Source organism: Musa acuminata, chromosome BXJ2-10 (genome assembly GCF_036884655.1).
Source record: "Musa acuminata AAA Group cultivar baxijiao chromosome BXJ2-10, Cavendish_Baxijiao_AAA, whole genome shotgun sequence".
NCBI lineage: Eukaryota > Viridiplantae > Streptophyta > Magnoliopsida > Zingiberales > Musaceae > Musa > Musa acuminata.
In genome coordinates, this window is record NC_088347.1 from 36886519 (window position 1) to 36909700 (window position 23182).

The following is a 23182-nucleotide window of genomic DNA, read 5'->3' on the forward strand; positions in this document are numbered from 1 at the left end:
AATGCTGCACAACTGGAGGGCAGAGGCCAAACAAGTCAGTTACACTCCAACTTCCTTTCCCGAATCAGAGATGGACTGTATAGTGATCCCCAGGCAGTTATCCTAATGCAGCTCATCAAAGAAGGTAAGGCACGACGATTTTGGGTCCAGGAGGGACTTGTTTACACAAAAGGGAACAGGGTTTATGTTCCCCGAGTGGACAATTTAAGGCGTGAACTCTTAAAAGAGTGTCACGATTCCCTTTGGGCTGGACATCCCGGCATTCACAGAACTTTGGCTCTCGTGGAGAGGGCCTTCTACTGGCCGAAGATGGGGATTGATGTGGAGGAGTATGTTCGAACATGCCTTACTTGCCAACAAGACAAGGTGGAGCAGCGGAAGCCGGTGGGACTTTTGGAGCCGTTGCCCGTACCAGAAAGGCCATGGGAGAGCATTTCCTTAGACTTCATATCAAGCTTGCCACCTGTAGGGGGACTTGGATCGATACTTGTGGTGGTCGATCGGTTTTCAAAGTATGCAACTTTCATTGCTGCTCCCCTACACTGTTCAGCTGAAGAGGCGGCCAGACTGATGATGAAGGGTGTAGTGAAGTATTGGGGAGTCCCACACAATATCGTGAGTGATCGAGACGCTCGGTTCCTGGGACGTTTCTGGACCGAGCTATTCAAATTGTTGGGGTCAAAGTTATACTTCTCTACAAGCCTCCACCCCCAGACGGATGGTCAGACTGAAAGAATAAATTCGCTCTTAGAGCAGTATCTCCGGCACTACGTGAGTGCCAATCAACGAGATTGGGTGAAGCTGTTGGACATCGCCCAATTCTCTTACAACTTGCAGCGGAGCTCTGCATCCAACAAGAGCCCCTTCGAAATTATCACAGGACAACAACCGTCGACTCCGCACACTATGGCAATTGGGTATACTGGGAGTAGTCCATCAGCCTACCATTTCGCAAAGGAGTGGCATCGGAATGTCGATATTGCGCGGGCTTACTTGGAGAAGGCGGCAAAACGGATGAAGAAGTGGGCAGACTTGGGAAGGCGACCACAAGAGTTCAAAGTTGGCGATTTGGTGTTGGTAAAGCTCCAACCAGCATCACTCCAATTCTTCAGGAAAAGAGTCCACAAAGGATTGGTGCGCAAGTATGAAGGGCCCTTCCCAATTATCAGCAGGGTAGGCAATGTTTCTTACAAGTTGCAGCTGCCGGCGTGGTTCAAAATTCACAACGTTCTTCACGCCAGCAACCTGAAGGCCTACCATTCAGATCCGCAAGATGCTTCTCGAAGTGTTCCAACTCGGCTACCTCCCATCACAGCCTCCTACGAGAAGCGAGTGGAAACCATTCTGGCGGATCGCAAGATAAAGCTACCCAACGGAGCGGAGCAGACAGAGTACTTGGTGAAGTGGCGAAAGCTTCCCCGAACTGAAGCCAGTTGGGAGCCTGAAGACGCCCTGCGACATGAAGAAGAAGTCATCAACAACTATCAACAAGCGTCGACGAGGGCGTCGACAGTTTAAGTGGGGGAGAATGTCACGAACGGTCGTCGCGCACCCGCAACAACTCCGTTCAACGAACCGTTCGTCGCTCACACCCGCATGTACAGCTGCTTGACAGCATGTTTTCTTATGGTTTTGGGTCATTTTGCTTGTAAATATGTAAGTTCGAACAAGCTGCAGCGTTGCAAAGCGACCGTTCACCGAACCGAGCAAAACAGCCCTAAAACAGCCCAAAACGGAGCCATTTTCGCGTGCCGCGGGAGGTGAGCGGAGAGCTGCCTTCGCTCACCAAAATGTCAGCCAGCTCAGACCCCAGGAACCCCCCGAGTGGCACATGGCTGGATGGGGCTTCGGTTATATACCGGGCGTTGAACACTCTTTCGCAAGTTCGCACGTGACCGTTACGGGAACTTGGTGTTGCGTCCGGGACCAGGTGAGCGGCTGTTTGTGGGCTTGCAGCTGTTCGTTCATCCTTGAAAGCCTTGTTTTTCTCCCTCTCCCTCTTTTCTCTTGTGCACACAGGGTGTTCGTCGAATTGCTTGTAAAGCTTTCCGTTTCGCGAGACTTCGGGACTTGTCCGTTGCTCGTTCTTTCGATCTAACTTTCTTTCTCTTTTACAGGTCCTTCGAGACCTGCGAGAGGTTACAAAGTGGCTGATCCTTGCGGAGCAAGATCGCAAGGGCGAAGCGCGACTTAGGCAACGCAAGCTAAGTTCGCGTCTTTGCGACGAGGGTGACTCGCGACTTAGGCAACCCAAGCTAAGTTCGCGTCTTTGGCCGCAAGGGTGCATCACGCCTTAGGCAATTCCAGCTAAGGTCGTGACATTGTGGTATCAGAGCGGGCAAGCTCTTCGACCGAACAGCGAACGAACTTCGCAACTTCGCCATGGTAAAGCATCGTGGCGAATCAAGCAAGACGGGGCAGGCCGGACCCTTGCCCCAAGCAGCCGCAGGTGGGCTGCATGTGCACACTCGCTCTCATGCTGTTGGAGCCGCTCACGAGGATCGCGGCAGCGAACAGGATGAGCGAGAAGTTGGCAACTCTCCGCGAGCGGAGGAAGCGCAATCTGGTGCGCTAACTGGGAAAAAGAGTCATAAGGAGAGACTCACGACGGCGGAAACCCGCCTGGATGTTCTGGAAGCGAGCATGGAGGAACTCTACCATGGCCAACAAAGACTTGTTGGGGTAGAGAGCTCGCAAGAGGAAGCGGAGTCCAGGATCGACAAGGTCGAGGCCCTAGTCGACCGACTGTCCGATGACACCAAGGACTCCGTGCTGCACTTACAGGACGTTGTGGCGGAACTCACGGCAAAGGTGGCTATGCTCACAAGAACGCTAAATGCGGGAGGAGGCAACACCCGCGTTGCACCGCCACAAAACTTGAGGGCACCTGAGCCCCATGGATACGGAGGGGCCAGAGATGCCAAGGAGCTCGAGAACTTTCTGTTCGACATGGAGCAATACTTCCGAGCTACGAGGCCCGATTCTGAAGATACCAAAGTTTCTATAGCAACAATGTATCTGAATGGAGATGCGAAACTTTGGTGGCGAACTCGTTGGGAGGAGATCCAACAAGGTCGGTGTCGAGTCGACACATGGGAAGACTTGAAGCGGGAGTTGAGAACTCAGTTCCTACCGGAGAACACAGAGTTCGTCGCAAGAAGGAAGTTGAGACAACTCCGCCAAAGTACCACCATCCGAGACTATGTAAAGCAGTTTTCTGCACTGATGCTGGACATACAGGACATGTCCGAGAAGGACAAGTTGTTCAGCTTCCTTGATGGTTTGAAACCATGGGCTCAGCAAGAGCTGAATCGAAGGAATGTTACCGACGTGGTCGGGGCAATTGCAGCTGCAGAAAGGCTCACCGACTTCGTTTCCTCTGAAGACCCAGCGAGAAGGAAACTATCTTCAAGCAATCGCCCTCCGAAACATTCTCGAGGGAAGGAGCTCGGGGGCGAACAGAAGAAGAAGAGCTCCCATAAAGGGCCGAACCCGAAAGGCAAGGCCTCAAAACCGGGAGGATGTTTCTTGTGCGGAGGACCGCACATGGTAAGGGAGTGCCCACAGAAACAGGCACTCAATGCTTTGACGGCTTCCATCCACCCTCCCCGATCGGACAAGGGCAAAGCTGTTGCCCTTAGCTCAAGCAGTTCTGAATCCAGCAGCGACGATGAAGAGTCGCAAGGACCCCGAATGGGAGCAATGCGTTTGTTGAACGCTATGCGGGGTCAAGTGGGGGAGAACATGAAGACGAAGGCACACAAAGCAGGAAGTAGTGAACTGATGTATGTGGACATCAAGCTGAATGGCCAAACGACCCGTGCAATGGTGGACACGGGCGCTACCCACAACTTCATAGCCGATCGTGAAGCACAGCGACTTGGGTTGACATTGGAGAAGAGCCCAAGCCGAATGAAAGCAGTGAACTCGGAGGCCAGGCGAATCTCCGGGTTGGCGAAGGGAGTTCCCATCAGAATCGGGACTTGGAGCGGAAACACCAACATGATGGCCGTGCCACTAGACGACTTCCAAGTGATTCTTGGAATGGAATTTATGCACGCGGCGAAGTTGGTGCCGATGCCATTCTTGAATTCCCTATGTATGATGGGAGGCGATGACCCCTGTGTGGTGCCCGTCTCTCGGAGAGGAACCAAGGAGCCCCAACATATTTCGGCATTACAATTGAAGAAAGGGGTGCGAAAGGGCGAACTGACATTCGTGGCTGCTATGAAGCTAGAGCCACTCAACGAAGAAACCATTCAAGAACCTGCTGTGGTGGCGAACGTCCTGAAGGAGTTCAAAGACGTTATGCCACCTGAGTTGCCGAAGACTCTTCCGCCACGCAGAGGCGTGGATCACAGTATTGAGCTGGAGCCAGGAGTGAAGCCTCCAGCGAGACCACCCTATCGCATGCCCCCGCCAGAGTTGGCAGAACTCAGAAAGCAGTTAGGTGAACTGCTAAGCGGTGGTCTCATCCGTAGCTCAAAAGCACCTTTCGGAGCTCCAGTTCTCTTTCAGAAGAAACAAGATGGGAGCCTCCGATTATGCGTCGACTACCGAGCCCTCAACAAAGTAACAGTGAAGAACAAGTATCCCATCCCGCTCATTGCGGACTTGTTCGATCAATTGGGCAAGGCGAAGTATTTCTCAAAACTCGACCTTCGGTCGGGATATTGGCAGGTGCGCATTGCTGAAGGCGACGAAGCAAAGACTACTTGTGTGACCAGATATGGAGCGTTTGAGTTCTTGGTGATGCCTTTCGGCTTAACCAACGCTCCGGCCACATTCTGTACTCTCATGAACCAGCTATTCAAGGAGTATTTGGATAAGTTCGTGGTCGTCTACTTGGACGATATCGTCGTCTACAGCCAAACGCTCGAGGAGCACGTCAAGCACCTTCGGACGATTTTCAAGGTTCTCAGGGAGAACACGTTGTTCGTAAAAAGGGAGAAATGCTACTTTGCTCAGACTGAGATCCTATTCTTGGGGCATCGAATCGGTGATGGCTCCATTCGGATGGATAAGTCGAAGGTGCAAGCAGTTGCGGAATGGCGAACTCCAAAGAAGGTGCCAGAGTTGAGATCCTTCCTTGGTTTCGTCAACTACTATCGACGCTTCATCGCGGGATATTCAAAGCGGGCAACCCCTCTGACGGAGTTGCTGAAGAAGGAGCAGCCTTGGAAGTGGTCTGACAGATGCGAGATAGCATTCCAAGATCTGAAGGCTGCTGTTCTGGAAGAACCAGTGCTCAAATTGCCAAACTATGGAGAGCCCTTTGAAGTCCATACAGATGCTTCGGACTTTGCTATTGGTGGAGTACTCATGCAAGAAGGTCATCCGGTGGCCTACGAGAGCCGCAAACTCAACGAGACCGAGAGGCGGTATCCAGTGCATGAGAAGGAGATGACAGCGGTGATCCATTGCCTACGAGTTTGGCGACACTACCTCCTTGGGTCGCGATTTGTGCTGAGGACAGACAACATCGCCCTGAGTTATTTCCAAACTCAGAAGAAGCTCTCCCCAAAGCAAGCACGGTGGCAGGACTTCCTGGCTGAATTTGATATGGCAATGGAATATAAGCCCGGGAAGGCAAATGTCGTGGCCGATGCGCTGAGTCGGAAGGTGGAGTGCGTGAATGCTGCACAACTGGAGGGCAGAGGCCAAACAAGTCAGTTACACTCCAACTTCCTTTCCCGAATCAGAGATGGACTGTATAGTGATCCCCAGGCAGTTATCCTAATGCAGCTCATCAAAGAAGGTAAGGCACGACGATTTTGGGTCCAGGAGGGACTTGTTTACACAAAAGGGAACAGGGTTTATGTTCCCCGAGTGGACAATTTAAGGCGTGAACTCTTAAAAGAGTGTCACGATTCCCTTTGGGCTGGACATCCCGGCATTCACAGAACTTTGGCTCTCGTGGAGAGGGCCTTCTACTGGCCGAAGATGGGGATTGATGTGGAGGAGTATGTTCGAACATGCCTTACTTGCCAACAAGACAAGGTGGAGCAGCGGAAGCCGGTGGGACTTTTGGAGCCGTTGCCCGTACCAGAAAGGCCATGGGAGAGCATTTCCTTAGACTTCATATCAAGCTTGCCACCTGTAGGGGGACTTGGATCGATACTTGTGGTGGTCGATCGGTTTTCAAAGTATGCAACTTTCATTGCTGCTCCCCTACACTGTTCAGCTGAAGAGGCGGCCAGACTGATGATGAAGGGTGTAGTGAAGTATTGGGGAGTCCCACACAATATCGTGAGTGATCGAGACGCTCGGTTCCTGGGACGTTTCTGGACCGAGCTATTCAAATTGTTGGGGTCAAAGTTATACTTCTCTACAAGCCTCCACCCCCAGACGGATGGTCAGACTGAAAGAATAAATTCGCTCTTAGAGCAGTATCTCCGGCACTACGTGAGTGCCAATCAACGAGATTGGGTGAAGCTGTTGGACATCGCCCAATTCTCTTACAACTTGCAGCGGAGCTCTGCATCCAACAAGAGCCCCTTCGAAATTATCACAGGACAACAACCGTCGACTCCGCACACTATGGCAATTGGGTATACTGGGAGTAGTCCATCAGCCTACCATTTCGCAAAGGAGTGGCATCGGAATGCCGATATTGCGCGGGCTTACTTGGAGAAGGCGGCAAAACGGATGAAGAAGTGGGCAGACTTGGGAAGGCGACCACAAGAGTTCAAAGTTGGCGATTTGGTGTTGGTAAAGCTCCAACCAGCATCACTCCAATTCTTCAGGAAAAGAGTCCACAAAGGATTGGTGCGCAAGTATGAAGGGCCCTTCCCAATTATCAGCAGGGTAGGCAATGTTTCTTACAAGTTGCAGCTGCCGGCGTGGTTCAAAATTCACAACGTTCTTCACGCCAGCAACCTGAAGGCCTACCATTCAGATCCGCAAGATGCTTCTCGAAGTGTTCCAACTCGGCTACCTCCCATCACAGCCTCCTACGAGAAGCGAGTGGAAACCATTCTGGCGGATCGCAAGATAAAGCTACCCAACGGAGCGGAGCAGACAGAGTACTTGGTGAAGTGGCGAAAGCTTCCCCGAACTGAAGCCAGTTGGGAGCCTGAAGACGCCCTGCGACATGAAGAAGAAGTCATCAACAACTATCAACAAGCGTCGACGAGGGCGTCGACAGTTTAAGTGGGGGAGAATGTCACGAACGGTCGTCGCGCACCCGCAACAACTCCGTTCAACGAACCGTTCGTCGCTCACACCCGCATGTACAGCTGCTTGACAGCATGTTTTCTTATGGTTTTGGGTCATTTTGCTTGTAAATATGTAAGTTCGAACAAGCTGCAGCGTTGCAAAGCGACCGTTCACCGAACCGAGCAAAACAGCCCTAAAACAGCCCAAAACGGAGCCATTTTCGCGTGCCGCGGGAGGTGAGCGGAGAGCTGCCTCCGCTCACCAAAATGTCAGCCAGCTCAGACCCCAGGAACCCCCCGAGTGGCACATGACTGGATGGGGCTTCGGTTATATACCGGGCGTTGAACACTCTTTCGCAAGTTCGCACGTGACCGTTACGGGAACTTGGTGTTGCGTCCGGGACCAGGTGAGCGGCTGTTTGTGGGCTTGCAGCTGTTCGTTCATCCTTGAAAGCCTTGTTTTTCTCCCTCTCCCTCTTTTCTCTTGTGCACACAGGGTGTTCGTCGAATTGCTTGTAAAGCTTTCCGTTTCGCGAGACTTCGGGACTTGTCCGTTGCTCGTTCTTTCGATCTAACTTTCTTTCTCTTTTACAGGTCCTTCGGGACCTGCGAGAGGTTACAAAGTGGCTGATCCTTGCGGAGCAAGATCGCAAGGGCGAAGCGCGACTTAGGCAACGCAAGCTAAGTTCGCGTCTTTGCGACGAGGGTGACTCGCGACTTAGGCAACCCAAGCTAAGTTCGCGTCTTTGGCCGCAAGGGTGCATCACGCCTTAGGCAATTCCAGCTAAGGTCGTGACAGTGGGGTCGGTACGGCTTGGTTCGATTGGCGATGTCCAGGACCATCTCGGGGACGAGGTCTTCGTCTAATCGGGTTGAGCTCAGATTCGGTTGGGATGCGCCTCTTCAACGAGCCCGTCCACCTTTGTTGCCGTCGGATTCCTGCACACTAGCTTAGGTCGGGATGGGGAGGGGGATCTCGACTTAGGCCCCTCAAGATCAAGTTAGTGGAATTCTATTGTCCCAAGTGTCCCTTGTCATATGTTGGCAAGGGGTTTTTATCATAGTGCCCGAGGGTCGGCCGTATGCGGCCTTCGCACGACGGTCGACTCCCCGAGCGGCGAGTGTACCTTCGGACATTCGTCGCCCAGGATATGTGGAATGGCGTCACATGGTGCCGTTCCGAGCTTCCCAAAGCGGTCCTTGTTGGGGCAACGCTGGTTGGTGTGGCCCCAGACGGCGCGGGAGGTGAACAACCGTCATCCCGGATTTCTGGTGACGCATCCGACGTGGCGCTGCGTCTGCCTCCCAAGGCTCCGCACTTGGGCTGATGTGGTGGGGGTCGTGTCCACTTGTCAGAATCCATAATATGCCCTATCAGGTATTGTGAATTGTGATGCTCTGTTCATAATCCTGCTTATAATGCAAATGGTCCTCGTGCATTTAATATAGAAATATTCCTTAATTTTTTGTTCAAGCATGGAAATTACTGAATCCTGGCACATGTTTTTCTTCATATACGTGGATCCTATTTGTGACTAGTGATTTACATGACACAATAAAGATACCTTTCTTAGTGGTGATCTCAATACAGGACAATGTTTTTCTGTTCTATATAAAGCAAGGAGGATGAATGAAATAGTTTTACCTTTCAGAGAGTTTTACTCGTTGAACTAGGCACAAGAGAATCAGTTGTTGGTGCATCCATGTCACTTATCTCCTATCTCCAGGGTGAAAGACTCTGAACATCCCTGGATTGTCTTAGATACCATTGAAATTTAAAATGATTTCAGTAAAAAGCTTTCTAGATTTTAATATTGGGCACATTCTTGGGGAGGCCGATAAGACTGCTGACTGGACGAGTAATTTAATTGGGTTTTTTTTCCCCCTTTTTGAGCTCCAACATTTCAATAACTTTTGTAAGTAGTTGGGTGAATTAAATTTTAATTTGTTTTAAAGGATTAGTGGAACATGCCTAAAAATCTGTTAGGTCTCCTTCTTGTGGGTAGGACCTGGCATTTCTCTTTTGAAAGCTGACAACTGCTTTTCAGAGAGTCTTCTTGACTGGATTGCCTATATCCAGCAAGGTTGCCACCTAGCCTTCTGTTAATTTCTTCTCTTTGTCTGATTGAACTATTATTAAACACTTCTTGCTGCGCTTTATTTTGTAAACAAACTTTCTCACTTTCTTCTTTTTGTGTTCACGGTGCTTGATGACTAATGTTGTCCGTGAAATTGTGTTCCAAGCTTTTACTTGTTCAATTTCTAGAAACATTCAAAAACTAATGTTCTTTTATTGTGGCAATCTGAACTGGTATTTTGTGGTATTTGTCTTGTTTAATTGGAGGAGAAAAAGAGAAAGCAAACTAGCGACTTCCAAAATTATTAAACTTAACTACATGGTTCGTCTTCACCACTTTATTCTGTTAAATTGCTAAAAATAGGTAGTTCTAATTAAATAATATAAAAAGTAGCTTGGTTCATGAGGCTACTATCATTGTGAAGTCTGAAAAAGTGCCAATGTACACAACCTTACCCCTACAAGTAGAGAGTTTGTTCCTATGATTTACCCTACTTACCTAAGTTGTATATCAACATTCTTACCATAATGCCAAAGCTTACCTTACTGTCATATGATATGCATAATTACAATTGATGCTTCTCCTCCTTAAACACCAAATGTGATTGATCAAATGACATTGTTGAATTCTTCAGATGATTATGATGGAAGTGCACACACCCAACCCTGATTTCTGAACCATCTCCTTAATGCAATCCAAGACTGCCACAAATCCAGTTGAACATTGTACAGTTAACATTAGGTTTTGATACCTGTGAGGTTGTTGTATTGGAAAGAAAGGTTACCATAGCCGTGATGTTCCAGTTTGCTCCCTGTTGGCTTGGTGTTGTGGCCTATTTAGTTCAAGATGATTGGATGCATTTGCTTTCTCCGCAATGCCGAAACCATATGAAATAGCTGAGTCTCTATTGTCACCATTGTCTACCCTTTTTTCATAAACCTGTAGAAGATTGAGTGCTTAGTTTGTGCAAGACAAATTAATTTTTGTTATTCCACAAGATTGTTGATGGAGTTTTTAGATTGAGTGTGTATGTCTACCAGCTTTCTAATTAATGTACCTTCTTATGTAGTTCCATATGTTCTTGATCAAGGAGGTTTACCTTCATGTGGAGCTCCATATTCTCTTGGTAGATGAGGTTCCCCTGTAAGGTTTCCATTGAATAAATAGTTAAGCATCTTAGCTGCAATCTGAACTTAAACAGAGAAGGATGGGTTTTAATTTCTGCACAACCTTCCATTTGAGCTCCTGAATTTTGTCCGTCAAAAGTTGATCCTGCAGAACAGAAATTTACAGCATTAGGAATGCCGAAAGAAAAGAGACATTTAATGTTGCAAAGACTACTGACCTTCTTTGTTCGGATACCATGTAGACTCATTTCTAGTTGGTTCTCTAAATCATGTAAATCTTTGATGCTCAGGCCAGAAAGCTCTTCTCCCATCAACTGCCTGCAATAGTTGGTTTAGATGTAATATGTGCTCTTCCATTAGAGTTACTTTTTCCCATTATGTATAAATGATCATTGACAAAGTCTATTCAGGCTACTCATTGTAGCATTTTGACACTACTCCATTGCATATCTGATTTTGGTTGTTTGATCCATAGGCTTGACTCTTATTCTCCTCATTTCCTAGGTTGATGACTGTTCCTTTCATGAATGTCTTGTATATATTTTATGAATGGATCATATCATTTACAATTCTTCTTCTTGTGATAAAATTTATGTGTTTGGATATTTGGTGCAATCGAAGAGCTGATTTGCACTCTCATCAGTCTGTTATCGTTAACAGAATTTTACTACAGGAATTTTGATTACCTAGGCAACTTAATTCTAGATAGCTTAAGATTATGACATTCGTAACACATCTTGATCTGGAACTCTTCTTCAGTTCAGGGCACCCTTCAATAGCATTCTTGCATAGAGGTTTATTGTTTGGCTTTTTGTTATAAAATTTAAGATTTTATGGTCCAATTGCTGCTTATCTAATTTAAGATTGTGTGGATGCAGTTCCAACTTTTTAATTGATGTCATTTGAAGCAAGGTTCGCAATTTCGTACCATACCAAAGTATCGAGCTTAGCTCGATACAATACGGTATGAGCGTACTGAGCGATATGCTCTGGCATACCGATATATATATATATATATATATATCAAGGTTCGTCGTACCGTATCGTACCGGCGTTTCGACCCGGGCTCGGTATGGTACGGTACCGGTGTACCGAAGAATTTTAAATTTTTTTTTTCATACTGTAGCAGTGCTATAGTATAGCACTATAGCACTGTAGCGGTATCGGGCGGTCCGCGTACCGGTAACCTATCGGACCGGTATGTACCGCCCGGTACGGGCGGTACGCTTTGGTATAGTAGACCTTGATATATATATATATATATATATATATATATATATATATATATATATATATATATATATATTATAATAATAATAATAATAATAAAATTAAAAAAAAGGTCAAAATCGTTGAGGCGACATCGCCTCGTTTCTTCAGCCTGCGTGGGGAGAAGAAACCTCGTTTTCTTCTCCCTGTGAAGCCTCTTCTTCTCCCTGCGTGGCTAAAGAGAAGTCGCCGATGACGCCGAGGCCTCGTCGCCTCAAATGAGGAGGCGACATCTCATCTTCGACGTCCGATGAGGGAGAGCGGTGACAGATCGGGATCATCGAGGGAGAGCAGCATCGGATCTCCAGGTTCTCCCTTTTTTTTCTCCCTCTTCTTCCTTCTCCGTCAGTTAATATCTCCCGGTAGCGGGCGGTGATGGTCAAAATCGACCGTCACCGACCGATTTTGAGTGATAACGGGGTGGGAATAGCTCCAATCGACGGTATTGCTCGGTAGCGGGGGGTCCGCGTGTCGGTCTGCTGGTGGACCGGTACGTACCACCCGATACGGGCGGTATCATTCGAAATTAAAATCCTTGATTTGAAGATCACATACCTAAAAATACGACTTTGATGTCTACACTAAGGTGTGTATTGAAAGTTTGTCAAACCAATGTGGCACTAATATATCGATATGTATTTGATCTATGATGCTTAAAATCACTGAAAAAAAAGAAGACTGGTGTACTGAATGTTACTAAATAGTATGGCCTGTTACTGGTGCTTGGTTGGACAAACCAAAATTGGGTGGACCGATACAGATCAACCAGTATTTAAAGCTTATATTTAGTGTCAAGAGGAATGTTTCTTTATATGGGTAATTCCATATATCCAATTGTTATTTCCTGATAATCAGATAGCTAAGTCTAATTTTAAGTTGGATATTGACATTAAGATCATCAACAACTAGAACTAAGAGAGATGATTTTTTACTTTGACCAGATGTCTTTACCAAGTTTGAAAAGTCATTTATATCCTCAAAGAACTTCTGGTAGTTGTCTTTTCTTAGCATGCGACTTGATAACTTTATTTACTTATAGTGTTGATCTATTCTCATTAGTGTAAAACCTCCTTTTAGTAAACACTGCTCATCAGTTTTCTGAGTAGATTTTTGAGTTCTACACGAGAGCAGATTTCTGAGTACTACATGAGAGCAGTGTTTAATAAAAGGAGAATTCTTCTAGAGTGCTCCTATTTCTCCAGATTTCTGAGTATTACATGGACAATTCTTCTCCTTATTTTGACATTTGTCAATTCTCTAAGCAACAAGGGCACCTTCAATGTTGCTATTAGTACAGGAAAGCAATAAGTAGCATATGCAGCTATTAGCAGGTGTGAAGGGTTACAGAAGGAAAAGTGGAACATGGGTTTTTGTTTTCAGTTTTTTTTCTAAAAAGTAATGGCATGGAAATGGTTCCTTTTCCTTCTGTCAATAATTCTAGAGAAACAAAAGTAACCACTTTGCTTGGGTTCATCCAATGACCTTATTGATCCTTTCTTCTAGTGTTTAGGACAATGGTCTGTTAGGAATAAGTTTGAATGTTACCAAATGAAATTCCTTAGCTTTTAGTTGACATGTTTATGAAAAACACAAAGCAAAAGCTATGTGACATAATTGTTCCCTTTTTTTGTGTAACATGTAGTACTACAATCAACATATTAATTCAGTAGGAACTTGCATAAGTCATAGAGATCAACCTCTTAATTACTTTTAACAAGTTCATTCTAGCATATAAAAACTGTTAACTAGAAAAATTTCATAGTGGAAAACATACAGTAATAGTTCAAGAAGCTACTATGAGGTGGATGTGCCATCAAAAGGTGAAAAAACACACTGCAGCTAACTATCTGATGGCTTTAGTATGTAAGTCACCTATTTTGTGAACAAAAGGAACATTATATCAGTTAGGAGCTTGACAACAAAAAAGTTATTTGGTCTCCAGGTAATGAAATGCATTTGAAAATTATGACTGAAAATTTGACCAGAAACAATAGAGGATTGGCAAATAGATCTAATGCAAAACCATCAGAACTATGTTGCAACTAGTCTAAAGGCAACTGTGGAAAACAGACAAGCAGAAAAATATCGTTACATGACAAAGTATCCATGTCTAATAACTTGCTATCTCAATACAATTTATGATAACAAAGATAAAAGTTTATTAACTTGTGATAAAGATTGCAGGAATGCATACTGGAAAGTTGCTTTTTTGTGTGTAGTTCTATACAGTTTTTTACTATAGTTCGTATTTTTGCACAACTCATGCTGTAAAAAGTGAATTACGGCTATGTATATTCTTTGGCCTATTACTTTCCATTCTTCAGCTCTCCTAGAGTCTTAAATGCATGTCTCCCTATAGCTTTTATGATTTTCTCTCATATATTCTCTTTTGCATACATCCTTGTGCATGCAACTATTTCTTATTGCCCTATATTTGGTGCTAGAGCATCACTTATTTCTTGTCGTGAGTTGGAAAAGTTGCTATCTGGAGATAGTGGTTTGATCTAAGCTGCCTTCTTTAACTGTTAAAGAATCAAAGTTGTTCATGCTATTTGATGATTTTTGTACTGTTTAAAACGTGTATGATTATTCCTAGGACTTGGATGCATTAGTGAAGTGGAACCTCATTCTACTGTATTGTATTGTGTGAATTTCAGTATTGTATGTTGATTTCTTTCCTTTGGTAAATGTTGGTTGTAAATGTTTTGGTACCAGCTGCTTCAGCTTAAACTTTCCTTTTGTCTGATTTTTATTTTTTGCTGTTGCCCAATTAGCATCTGACAATAATCTGATGATCTTTAGAGGGGAAATTTATGTAGAATTTAAAATTCTAGTTTTTTATTCAAGCCATTGATGTTGCTAAAATCCTGTTTTCCAAGCTTTTCTTTAGTTGGTGAATTTGAAAGTTTCTTAGGGAGACAGAGAAATGGTAAACACATGTTATTGCCATCTTGTGTTGAAGCTTAAATGATTTTGAAAAGATTGTTGTTATGTTTCCTGTTTATTTGTTGGTTTATTGATCTATTAGTGGATGTGGTGGGCTAGTGCACTTGTGTTGACCCTATAAAGCTGGACATACATGAATCATGTACTTCATAAGAAAATACTGATGATATTAGACTTCTTTGGTCATGATATCCTCATCTTTACAGATCTAAAGGAGACCAATAAATGTGATCAGAATTACCATTCATGTTGCTAGAGAAGTTTTTCTTCTTGTTTAAAGTAATAGAATTTTTGGCTAACAATGCTTTCATTTGGATGTGTGAAGGGCAAAATGAGCATACCTATGATTTTCTTGCAAGTTATGCAGTTGTTGCCTCAAGCTTGCTACCTCCATTTGCCAAAACTTGTAAGTACAAAGCACAAAATTCAATCCATGTCAGAAGTGGATTGGATTTGCTATATCTATTTGACTACAGTTTGCAAACTTCAAATATATACAGTGATGTGAATTAGAATCTCAAATATGATGGTAAATGTTGCATATAACTCTTAACTACTCATACAGTAAAGGATTGAAGTACTTGTTCTAGAACTGTCGACATATATAGTTTAGATTTTAGACAGTATTCTTTCTGAGTAATTCTTCTAAATTTATTACTTGAACTCATGTTTTATACTTTTTTAAGTCATTGCTACCTTACGAATTGTTCTGTGTTTCAACTATCATGCTTAATCTAACTTTGATTGCATGAATACAGACCCAGGGCATTTCTTCAAGATTACAGTTAAATAACTGTGTATATAAGTTGTTTTCCATACCCAATAAATAACTTATTTCCTTCTTAGTTAAATGACCATAACTTTCTAAATTAATTATTGTAATGATGGGTGGGGTGGGTTTGTGATCTCAGAAGTTATTAGTTATGCTAAATTTTCTTTTTAACATTGATTTTCCAAATCTTAAGGACTCACCATAAATGATCTTGAACAATATTTATAACAAAGCTGAAAGGATCAAGCTACTAAAAATGAAGAATCTGATGGCTCTCTGATTAACAAGGTATTTGTTGGGTGACTTGAAAGGACCATCTCCTATTTCTGGGATACAATTATTGAGCTAAATTTTCAGGGTTACTTACATATGGTACCCACAATTTGGATTAATTCACTTTTCAGTCCTCTCTTAAGAACCTGACACCACTAATTTAAATTTATTACATTTAAGACCTTATGTTATTCAGATGTCAACAGAATGAATGTTTAAAGAATCTGATGGGCTTTTATTATTTCTTTAGCCTTTTCCAGTATGTTTACGAACTATTTTCTTATTTTTAATTTAAAATAGAAAGGAATATTAACTGAACAAATAAAGAAAGTTAATCAAGTAAAAGTTGTATATCTCTGTTAATTACATTTATGTTTAAATTAAAAGATAATAATATCATTTCATGTATCAATAATCATGAGTATATGTTGGTCAAATATGTCAAACAACTAACAAAATTAAATGATACTGGTTCAAATATAATAAATATTGGATAAAATGATGATGTTGTTTATATATATATATATATATATTGTGATTAGGCATGGATAAGTACAATATGTGATGGAACCAATATGTAATTAATCTAAAATTTTATTTTTGTTTTCTTGACAAATTTATTATCTGGCTTTACCTTATGCCCATATGAAAAGAAAAATTATGCAGAACTCCAGACATTGGATTGCAGGCTGAAGATACCAATTGGCACTCATTGTCTTCCTCAGCTGAAGTCTATTTCTCTTGCCTTTCCAGATTAGACAGTGTTTCATAATTGATTGTATCTTTAAAATTCAGCATTGTTAATTACTCACATTTAGTTCTTATTATCTATAGGTGTTTTTTAACCCCTCCTTGAGAAGTCAATTTCATGATTGGTGGTGGTCTTAACTGCTAGTTGTTAACTAAAGAGACCGGGAGATTTGCTTATTGGCCACCGGAGAGATGAATGCTAGTGTAGCCTATTCAACCAAGAAAGGTAGCTATTTCAGTAGCTATTCAAATATTTTTCGTTCAAACAATGAGATCAGTAGCTATTTCAGTTATTACAAAAGGAAAGAAAAAGACCCAATAATCATCTATTTCATTAGATCTCCGGGTGAAAATTTTTAGAGAGAAATTAGCCAGCCAGTTAATTAATCGAAATAGTGATGTGCTTGGTGCTATGGATCAATAGAAAAAGCTATCGATGAAGATCTTCAGTGAAGCCACTATGTTTATTTTAGAACACAAATTGTTGTACAAGTTGATTCAACCTTTATATCCCTTCAATTTACTCACAAGGCTTTCAATTTGCAACATCTAAGAAACCTATAAATATTGCTTATCGATAAAAGATGATAGTCTAATCTATTAATTCAATATGCTTAAGCTAGTTGAAATCTTCCAACAACTTTGATGTGGAACGAAAGCAGGATAAGAGCTTGATGGGTGTACTATTACTATTATTTTTTTATTTAAGCATCTTAAGTCAATGGATTAGGGTTCGAGCAAGAGTGATATGGCTATCCCGTCGTTGGTACCTTAAGCTACAGCTTACGAAATTAGGATTGTAAATTTAAGCCCTATGAGTATTTTAAGGTAAATATTTCATATTTTTCGGATAAGGAGCTGTATATTTTAATTTTTTACCAATGTTTTCTTTTGCCCCTTCTCTCCCTTCATTATATTTTTGCATTGACCTAAGGACTACATTAGTATGAAAATTTTGATTAGGAATAATAATAAATAGGACATCCATAATTTTTATTCTAACTTAATTAATTAACCACTTTATTTTTTTAACATGTATTCATCCCATCCTCGAACAACCAATATCTTAATCCATCTTAAGTGTATCAAAAATAAAAAAAGTCAATTTGTTGTCATGTAGGTAAGGAATCCATAAATTTTACTATACTCTAATAAAAGACTAACTAATTATTTGGATACCAAACCATCTCAAACCCAACTCAATGTGTATTTTTTTCTGCCAATACTATCCCAAATTAAGTTAATGGGTATTCTAATTATGCAATGCCTAGATATGAGTTTAAGGATGTATTATTTTTTAAAAGATGATTTTGATTCATTATATTTAATGACACACAAGAAACTTCCATGCTGTCTCAATAGGAAAGGTTTAAGATGTTAGATCTAAAGCCTATGATTTCAAAGATCTTTCATGAGTAATGGCATGGTTGAGGAAAGCAGTATCATCGACAACCTAATTAAGTAATGGCAGGATCAACATGGAGAGCTTCATGAATGTTCAGATAGCTTGCAACAAAAAAGAGTCAATCAAGTGTTAAACACGAAGAGAAATCTTGCACCAAATTCGATAGAATCCGAATATGAAAAGCTAAATGGAAACATCTATTAAACATCTGATGATGAAGAAATCATGGTCGAAGATGTTGAGACCGAAGACATGATCATGACTCAAGATCAACTTCATGAGGAGGGAAAAGATCAAGCCTTGTGTCCGAAGACTAAGTACAAGTATGATCATACATTCTTAAGTGAAAAGCCAATGAAATCTATTCTTTTGAACGATTTAAAGAGCATATGATGCAATTAAGATACATTGCCAATTTGTTTGTAGTTTATGTGTGTGTCTTCATCATCAAGTTGAAGCTTCGGTGACTGATCAAGCTGGTGGACGTATCTACATGAATCTCAAGATTCTCATAGTGGAATTGATTGATGCTGATGATAATTTGAGTCTCACCTGAAACTTATAGTGGTGACTTTCTTAGATCATCTCTACCTAACCTTTAAAAAAAAAAAAAAAAAAAGCAGATTGATCGAGATGAAATTTTTTTTTCTTATTTGATAAATTTTAGACTTCAATTGCAAATTGATCACTATCTTTAAGTGTTAGTTTTTATAGTGCAATCTAACTAATCATCTCTTGGGGCTTAAGAAATTAGAATTTTATATCATTGTGTAGTTGTCTACCCTAAGTTCAATTTTGATATCGGACTTCCAATGTTTTTGTGGTCGAATAGTAAAGAGTTATTCTCTTTTATTTTTCCTCCATGCATCTTGTTTTTTTTTTCTCTCTCTCTATTTCAAATTTGATATCATTCAGAATATGATAATTTAATAAAATTGGCATTCTAATGTTACATTCTTTTCGTTCGTTAATTTGAAGAGGACCATGGAATAGGACCTAAAACAAAGGAGTAGATGAGCCTAATTTCAAGAATGGAGAGAACTATGATGCTGCAAAAGAGAAGAAGGTCTAAGCTCAGACCTATGTTCTTGGGGAGGAAACCAAGATCAAGAGTTATATCTTCTCTAAATTGTGTTAGATGTGAAAGAACAACACATCATTCATTTGTAATTTCCTATAGAGAAGATCGGAGCTAATAATGTTGAAAGGATATAGATACAAAGAGAAGGCCCTAACTATGATGAACTCAAAGAAGCAATTGATTCGATGTGTCAGGACCTGTCAAGAACATAATCAATAGTTACGCAGCACCTTCTCTAAAGACTACTGCTTCTCCAATGTAAGTTTGTAAAGCATTGTTTCTAAGTAATTGAATCAAAGAAATTGATATCGGAAGGATATCATGAACACGATATGATATGAAGAAGAAGCTTACCATAATCAAATTCTGCAAAATACCAAGATTCTCGATGGATGATTGCAATAAAATCCTTGTTAAACCTTCGCTAGAATTTTCATTATTGAAGTTGATCAAGAAAAAAAAAATAGTTCTATAAAAATGTCATGAAATTTAATTCTAGCTCTTGAACAATGTTTATATGCCTTTTGCATGTTAGTTCCATTCTTGCAAAGATTTACAATAAGATTGTGATATTGATATGATAGTACAATATCAACCGTATTAGATATGCACTCCTCCACAGGTTTAGACTGTTTGCTATTGCAAGTCAGCCTCAAATTAGCATGGATGTGAAGAAGTTTGATGCCCATATTAAACCATTTTCACAAATTTCATAAATTAATAATAGAAAAGAAACGAAGATAATATATGTGTTTGATATAGTGTTATCTATTTATACACATAGGGAGGATTTTTCTCGACAGAGTAACGATATTTTCTTATATAGTTGAAAAAATCTCAGCTATTATTACGAGAAATCTTAGCTACTATCATATACAAGCTTCCTAATCTTCTAACTCGAAATTTGATGTTTATTAGAGTAGGGAGTTGGAAAACGATGTAAGATCTATTTTAGTATCCAATACAAGATTAAGTTAGCAAAGTCGTCGACAGTCATGTCAGATCAAGTAACTAATGATGAGTCACTTTGGGAAGACTTAGTTAGAGCTCTAAAACAATCACCACTCTCGTGGGCGAGAATGATCTTGATTTGAACATGATTTTGCTTTTGGAACACAGTTCTCTTTCTCAGAAGTCGCCAGGAACCTAAATAATAGAAAGGTCACAAGCTCTCTTTTGTTTGTGTTCCTAAAATTATAGAATCAAAATGTTTTTGCTTCTGAAAGTTTCAGAATATTAGAAATCATCCAGAAAATATACATACATATATATATATAGTATAATCATATTACCAGACATGCTTCATGCAACAAATAGTATCAACTGGGACATAATTCTTCGTCGAAAATTATAACTATGCTCACCATTAATTATCTTGCTAAAAAATTGTAGACATCTGAACCGTAATACAAAGCACTGAGGAAAAACTACTTACCGAAAATTGTTGCAAGTTATGTTAATTTATGTATTGTATCAGAATTAATCTGTTTTCATGCACCTTCCATCTAGAAATAGGATATTAATTGGTAGTTCAAGAATGCATGCATGTAGTGAACGAAGCAAAATTTGAGAAGAGGTGTGGTGCAAATCAAAAAGCATGGAATGAATGAACATGTGTTTGAAATGAACTCATATACATGACTGAGCTTAAGTTGGTATACCTTGACTTCTGAAGTCGCATTGAGAACAAGTTGATGCTCCTCATTTGCCTTCTTGTATCGCTCTATCACAGACTTCATGCTGAGAACAGAATCTAAGCTATAATGCTCAAAAATGGCTTTGGGTATTCTATTAGAGTATATATATATATATATATATATATATATATATATATATATATATATATATATATATATATATATATATATATATATATATATATATATATATATATATATATATATATATATATATATATATATATATATATATATATATATATATATATCTCGTAAGTGTCAAGATGATGAGCACAAAGATGAGCACAAAATGAACATTTTGTAAAAAATCATTAACGAAGCTTCTCGATCAACATAAAGTCAAAATGGCAAGCTTAGCAAACTAATCCATCCATCTTTCTAGATCCAATTCGATTGAGTTACATAGGGCAACAAAATCATGTAGTGGAGCCAAGTTTGACTTGAAGTTCGAACTCTCTTTCCACTCTCGATACTAAGATATGAAAAGGAAATCATGAGTAATGCAGCGACCTTTCCTAAAAAATTATATTTTTATGTCCAAGAATAATACTTGAGGCTCAGTGAAACAAAATATATCTTTTAGAAGAACAATTCAAGTTCCAAAGACTACAATGGATGTCTTCTATAGATCAATCAAACTCTAGGTATCCATTTGAAATCATCCCTGTGGTGCTCATATCGTACCGACAAAGCTTAATCAGCTCCCTCGATCAGACCTTATTCACATAAAATAATTTCTGATGTACCGTACGCTTCATGGATTATCTGAGTAAGTAGTGCTGCATTAAGTGCTTAATATTATAGTATAATCCAGCTGGTGGGCTCTCGCATGCTTGTGCATGATGCCTTCATCATGATCTCGCATGTTTGATGATATCTACATATAGTTAGATCATTTCAGGGTCATGTTTCTCCAGCATAATGTTCACAAGGAATAGAAGGAAAAATCTATTAATCAAGTGTTTTGATTGGTTGGAGAGCATGCAAATGTCTTGTACATAAAAACTAAATCTTCCTTCAACTTTTGGAGCCCCCCTACTTGGCTTCCCTTCCTTGTCAAGGAGAGGCACCATATCGATCCATAGGATTCATGCAATAGGGAGGAAAGTAGAACCTAAATTTGGGACTACTGGCTGGCTGGGGAACAATGGACACCACCTTGCTCCTTTCCAGGGTTTGTCAAAGAGGCAGTCAAGAAAATCCAATTGCAAGCACAGATATCTCCAGAAATATAGACAAGTATATCGGATGGACTAATTCTAGCATGCATCATTCAGTTCGAGAGAGAAAAAGAGAGCATACAGAAGAAAGGAGAGAGCGAGAGAGAGAGAGAGAGGAATAACAAAGATTGCGGGAGGATCATTCAAGATCACTCTCACAGAGGAAACACACGAAAAAGGAAATCTAATACGTAGATACTCAATAAATGTTGGGGCTAATTAACTTCCCCATCTCAAAGAGATACTAAAAGATGGAAACAGGAAGGAGTGGAAAACCTGGTGCTGGCGTAATCATAAAGTCGGCCGGTGCTGGAGAAGACGACGAGGCCGACTTCGGCGTCGCACAGGATGGCGAGCTCCTTGGCCTTCTTCATCAGACCATTCCTCCGCTTGGAGAAGGTCACCTGCCGGCTGGTGGAGTTGTCGATCCTCTGGATCACGATCTTCCCTCTCACCATGTCTCCCAAGCAATAAGTTCTCAGATCTGCCCACACAAGCTAGCAGACAACCAATTCAGAAGAGGTTGCCACGAAAGGGAAAAGACATGCGGCCAGGAGAGATTGCAGCAGATATAACCTTAACTTTTGCAAGTAGGGTAAGCTTCCTTTTCTTGGTGCCACAACCCAACTACACCTCTTACCTTTATTTGGTTCAGGATGATTCCTCTTTGTATCAGTCTTCCCCCTTTCACCTATTATTTTATACCAGAATAGAAAGGAAGGAAGATGTTAGGCTATCAGCAAATGCCTAAGTATGACCCTTTTCTCATTGCTCCTCATTAACAGCAACAACGGAAGTGATGTCAAACAAAGGCAGCCACTAATTACATCTCTGCAGCTTGATGATTCCCATGGTGTGAAGCTTTTGGTGGTTCAGAGAGGCGCAAAGCACGTTTCCCTCGCTGCTTATAATTTGATACAACTCCCACCGCCTGCCGTATAGATCACTGACACCTGGTTGTACGCAAGTGCCGGGTTTCATCTTCCTGGTCAGCCTCCTATGGTTTGGCTTTTGGTTGGTGTGTCGTCCGTGGTGACTCGGCACATACACCCTGTGGCCATTTGTCATTGATGAATGTGACGTTTCCTAAGGGTCAAAAGAGTGTTGTTTCTCCATGAGACGCGGCTTCAACCTTAAAATTGGAGTTTGGTGGCAACGAAATGGCATATAGTGATGCCATCATGAATAAGTCCCCCTCTTTCCAAATCTATGGGTTGGAGTAATAAAGATGTTTCAGATGAGTACTTACTGTTCATGCTCAAAGCTCATGGAATAATTTGTATTTCATTTTGTCAGAGAGATGTACGAGTGTTTGATATAACAATTTCAGTCTCTCAGGAAATGGTCAACTATGAATCAAATTTATTTTCCTTTATTATTTCTAGGGTTATTTAAGATCAATTT

At 41.4% G+C, this 23182-nt stretch overlaps 1 protein-coding gene across 8 annotated transcripts; it reads right to left on the reverse strand.

Moving 5' to 3' along the window:
* Positions 1–9460: 9460 nt before the first annotated feature.
* Positions 9461–22615, reverse strand: LOC135581224 (MADS-box transcription factor 23-like). 8 transcript variants are annotated; one of them, XM_065130461.1, is made up of 9 exons: positions 22355–22603; positions 22055–22262; positions 20520–20598; positions 14919–14980; positions 10581–10680; positions 10466–10507; positions 10335–10376; positions 10020–10174; positions 9461–9936 (listed from the first exon to the last, which is right to left on the reverse strand). In XM_065130461.1, exons 2-9 carry the CDS (start codon positions 22234–22236, stop codon positions 9921–9923), a joined length of 678 nt encoding a protein of 225 aa, XP_064986533.1. In that variant the 5' UTR covers positions 22237–22262; positions 22355–22603; the 3' UTR covers positions 9461–9920. The 8 variants fall into 8 exon arrangements, with proteins under 8 accessions (XP_064986533.1, XP_064986526.1, XP_064986529.1 ...); XM_065130460.1 differs by having other exon boundaries at positions 9462–9936; positions 10293–10376; positions 22355–22601; XM_065130454.1 differs by having other exon boundaries at positions 10293–10680; positions 22355–22615.
* Between the last annotated feature and the right edge of the window lie 567 nt (positions 22616–23182).